The 5,115-nt window shown below is 46.7% G+C and overlaps 1 protein-coding gene across 1 annotated transcript in view; it reads left to right on the forward strand.

The window, feature by feature from the left end:
- Positions 1–1,692: 1,692 nt before the first annotated feature.
- The window catches only part of ALDH1L2 (aldehyde dehydrogenase 1 family member L2), a 129,167-nt gene continuing 125,744 nt past the window's right edge, over positions 1,693–5,115 (forward strand). The window contains exon 1 of the mRNA XM_007948256.1: positions 1,693–1,740. Within this exon, the coding sequence (XP_007946447.1) occupies positions 1,693–1,740 (48 nt within the window). The remainder of the gene's footprint in view (positions 1,741–5,115) is intronic.

Genomic DNA, 5,115 nt, shown 5'->3' on the forward strand with positions numbered 1-5,115 from the left:
TAATAAAACTGCTAAAGACCAAAACCATAAAGAAAATCTTAAAAGCAACCAGAGAAAAGATATATTGGTTTCAAAAAATAAACTATATGTCAAGACAGTGGGTTTCTCAAAAGAAATGAAGGAAGTCAGAAGAAAATTATATGATGTTTTCAAAGTGCTGAAGAAAAATAACCCCCACAAATCTATGTTTCTATACTCAGCAAAAAAGGCTTCAAAAATGAAGATTAACCACAGGGAGGAAGTGGGAAGAGTGCTGTTACGTTGTGGGGATTACAATCAATGTCACACACACACACACAAAGTGTATGAACTGTTGAATGGAAAACCAATTTGCTCTGTAAACTTTCACCCAAATCACCATAAAAAGTTTAAATAAATAAATAAAATGGGACTAATAAAGTAAAAAAAGTGAAGAGTAAATAAAGATAGTTTTAGAAACAGTAATGTGAGAGAATTTGTCACCAGCAGACACATATAAAGGGAGCCACCAACTATTAGGTTAGTTTGCCAACTGGACCGCCAAGGGCCTCATAGGAGAAGCAGAGACAAAAATCCTTCAGAGGAGCGAAAGATAACCTGTGAGGACGAAGGGCTGTAAAGAGGGAAGAATCAGAAAAAAACACGTCTGGGAAGAAGCATTTGGCCTGTACTTTGAAGAAAAGGAGGAGCTCTGGTGGTGTAGTGGGTAAGGTATTTGGCTGCTAACCAGAAGGTCAGCGGTTCAAACCCACTAGCTGCTCTGCAGGAGGATGGTGGGGCAATCTACTTCTGTAAATATTTACAGCCTTGGAGTCAGAGTTGATTCCATGTCAGTGGTTTTTAAGAAAAGAAGGAATTTGGCCCTACCGAGATGGTGACAGGTGACAAACCATTGGCCAAGAAGGAACTGTCAGGATGAATCTATATATACAAAAGAGCAGCGAAAAACAGTAAGTGCCAGAATTGCAGATGACCTTGAATGCCAGGCTCAGGAATCCCATTTGAGACAAGCGCTCCTTCAAGCGTGTGTGTGTGTGTGTGTGTGTGTGTGTGTGTGTGTGTGTCTACTAGAAAGGAAAGGGTGAAGGGCATTTATCCATCATCTACTGGAGACCAGCTGTGTGCTCGGTCCTTTGCCAAGTGCTTTACTGACACTTTCTCATTGACAGTCTCAGCAGCTTGCCAGATGGGTGTCAGTATTCCTCCAGAGCGAACGTGCCCCACCCCTTATCCTTCGGAGCTCGTAGCCGAACGCACATAGGCGTGTCTGCGGCTTTCTCAGGATTGTGTTTAGAGCGTAATTTGGTGTCAAATTGGTTATTAATAAGGCAGATCCCTATGAACCTAACTACTAACTAGTAGAAGGTCCCACAGCTAGTACCTTGCTTGGCCAGGACTGGAACCGAGCGAGGGAGGTTAGCTGGGGTACCAAACCGCGGGTGGCCGCGGGGCGTGGTCCCTCGAGGACCGCGCTGGCGCCGTGCCCAGACAAGAGCCCCGCTACTTCGCGAGGCCAGCGCAAGCCCCGCCCGGGCGCACCCGATTGGCCGCCGGAGCCTTGCCAGCTGGAGGGGGCGGGTCTCTTTGGCCGGGCCGGGAAGTCCGGGAGGCAGTCCGCAGCGAGCTGGGCGGCCCAGAAGCGCGAGGCTGCAGACTGCGTCCAGGCTGAGCCCCCGGCCGCTCGCCTGCCCGCGCGGAGCGCTCCTTTCCGGCATGTTGCTGCAGGGTAGCCAGGCGCTCCGGCGCTTCTCCACTGGCCGGGTGAGTCCGGCCCGGGCGAGCTTCCCGGCTTTCAGCCGGTCCTGATTGCCAGACCCTGGCGGGAGGGTCGGCCCACGGGGCTGGAGTGGGTAGCGATGTTCAGACTTTTTAGGAGCCTGGGGAGCGCTGTTAAAACTAGGAGCCTGCAGAGAAGGATCGGGAGAGGGTCTCTTTGGGACTGGTCGATTAAATCATTGTCTTCTATGGGAGAAGGAGCTACGGATGAGGTTTTCGAACGTCTGGTTGGGACTGACAGGGTGGGAACAGTCACTGTACAGGGACAAAGGGTTTGTTTCCCTTCCTTTGCGTTTAAAGCGTGAGATCCCTGGTCTGGAAACGGAGCCCTTAAGGACAGAGACCTTCTCCCGGAGGAGGGTGGTATCAAGTCAGCCGCGTCCTCCGCGGCCGCCTGAGGGGTGTGAGCTCTTGCGACTGGCATGCAGAGCAGATCCAGGTCATGGCACTCAGCGCTGGTGCTACAAGAGGGTTGCAGAGCTGCAGGCGAAGGATTTCTAGGATTACCTGGCGCTGCAGAAGCAGCCACGCTGGAACGTTATTAATCTGTAGCTTAAGAATGGAACGCCCTCCCAGCCCCGCGGCTCGGAATTGCATCAGCTCTTCCTAGAAATGGGACGAAAGCCAACACGTTGCCTGTGGCACTCCCCTCCGCACTTCAGGGCCTTCAGGAGCGATGCCGCCTTGTGTCTAGGCAGACTCCAAGCTGTTTAGAGAAGAAGAAGAAGAAGAGGAAAAAAAAAATACCCATCTGGTGTACATTATCTCTTTTATGGGGAGTAGCACACAGGCTTGCTGTGTTATCAAAGGATTTGCGTTACTATTCGTCTTCTCTTGGGGCTCCTTTGCCAACGCCTCTGTAACCGTATGTATGAAAACTTGGAGGCAGAGAAGAGCCTTAGTATCAGGAACTGGCTCAAACTTGCATAAAAGGAAAAGCCTCCCCCACCCCCATATCCCCAAATAATGAGAATTCACTTTATCCCATGCAATCAGTTTCAGTTACTTTGGGGAGTTCCTCTCTTTTAAAAAAAGGAGAAAAGACCTGCTCTTCTCCGACTTTTGCCTAAGCAGTGCTCTGGACTCCTGGTAGCTTGTTCTGCCACGTGGCTCATGCAGCTCTGGGCTGAATGGCACAGAGGGCAAGAGGCTCCTGCCTGTTTTATTGGCCTCTCTTGTCACCACCTTTCATTAAATTGTCTTTTTTGGAGAGCAGAAGGGAGACTTGAAAGATTGGAAGATTTCAGTAGTGCAGTTAGCAGAAGATTTCATTACCCCAGGGGTCAGGGGCTGAGTCTCACTGTGCCCAGAGGTACATGTGAAAGAACAGTGGCAGGTACAGCTGGAAGAAGGCAGGTTCTTCAACATCCAAATGAAGACACTGGATGGTAAGTGAAGAACTGGGGATATTTTATTCTGTATGCGGTAGTTAGAGTTATGTGTCAGCTTGGCTGGGCCTGGTTTTGAGTGGCTGGGCAGCTGGATGTAGCATTCCCCATGATGAAACTGGTAATCGGCTCCATGGTGGAATCTACTGGGAGCAGGTGAGTAGCTGCCTTAGGGATGTGGTCTGCTCCCAGTATATAAGGAAAAGCTTTAGGAATGGTCTGTAGCTTATGGCACGTTTAAATCCTGCATGTAGCCGAGTGGTTTTTCAGCAGCCTGCCATGTTGTCTGCCGATCTTGGGACTCTTTAATTGACTTGAATCAATGGCCTGCTGGGTAATATTGGGACTGTGCCCTTTTACTTGTTGACCTTGGGTTTGTCAGCCTCAGCAGCCAGCAGGTGTCAGAGTGAAGAAAGCCTCTATCTTCACTGGGCCAGAAGCAAAAGGCAGAGCTGAAATCCAAGGTCAAGGGACTTTGACCCAGCCCGTAGAGCCTGGCACTTTGAATTCAGACATCTAGCCTCCCAAACTGTAAGAGAATAACTCCTGTTTGTAAAGCCATCATTTGTGGTATTTTCTGTTAGAGTGGCACAAAGTAACCAAACACTGTAGAAAATGAGGATCCGCCTGTTACACTGCATTATATACAAATTATTCCAAATTAAACGGGTACATGACTGGTGGGGAAGAGCCTTAGTGGCACAGTGGTTAAAGTGCTGGACTGCTAACCAAAAGGTCAGGGGTTCAAACCCACAAGCATCTCCACAGGAGAAAGATATGCCAGTCTGCTTCTGTAAAGATTTACAGTATTGGAAACGTAAATGAGCAGTTCTACTCTGTCCTGGAGGGTTACTATGAGTCGACACTGTGAGTCAGCATTGACTTGAGGGCAGTGGGTTTTTTTTTATTTGGTATAGCTGGTGGGAATGCAAAATGGTACAGCCATTTTGGAAAATTGTTTGGCAGTTTCTTATAAAATTATACTCTGGTCATAAGATCCAGCAATCACATGAGTATTTACACAAGAGAAATGAAAACTTACGTTCACACAGAAACTTATGTTCACACAGAAAACTTATGTTCACACAGAAACTTGTTCTCAAACGTTTGCTGTTGTTGTTAGCTGGCCCACGCACACCAGAACAGACTGCTGCGTAGTCCTCTGTGACCAGTTGTGGTATAGAGGTATCACTAATGATGTGAAAAACTAGGAAAAAATGCCCTTCAACTGGTGACAGAATAAACAAACTGTGATAATAAACAAACTCACACAATAGAATTATCCTCAGAGAATTATTGAAGCAGAGAAAATTATTGATAGACACAACTCTAATATGAATGAAACTCTAATATGTTGTGCTGAGTGTAAGAAGCTAGACTCAAAAGATTAAATGTTATATGATTCCACTCATGATATTGTAGAAAAGGTAAAAGATAGGCATAAAAAAAAAGATTGACAGTTTTCAGGGATTTTGGGGGACCACCATCAGTCTGTGAGTTTCAGCAAATACATACAATCATGTAACTACCACCACAATCAAGATCTAGAGCTGTTCCATACCCCCAGAAGCAGCTGCTCCTTTGAGGGGATTTTGGGGATATGGAATGGTTCTAAGGAGCTCTGGTGGAATAGTGGTTAAGGCATTTGGCTGCTAAACAAAAGGATAGTGGTAGGAACAACCAGCCAGTCCATGGAAGAACCATGAAGCAGTCTGTGCTTCTGTAAAGACTTGTAGCCTTGGAGACCCAGTGGGGATCACTAATGATCGGAATTGACTCAGTGGCAGTGAGTTTGGTTTTTTTGTTTGTTTGTTTGGAATGGTTCTAGTTTTTGATTGTGGTGGTAGTTACATGACTGTATGTGTTTGTCACATACACAGACTCTACTAAAAGGGGTGAATTTGCTGCCTGTAAATTATCTCTTAATTTTTTTAAAAAATTTAAAAACCTAATAATGATTTTTTTTTTTTTT

Source organism: Orycteropus afer, unplaced genomic scaffold, assembly GCF_000298275.1.
Source record: "Orycteropus afer afer isolate SDZICR_OR568_19922 unplaced genomic scaffold, OryAfe1.0 scaffold00209, whole genome shotgun sequence".
Lineage (NCBI taxonomy): Eukaryota > Metazoa > Chordata > Mammalia > Tubulidentata > Orycteropodidae > Orycteropus > Orycteropus afer.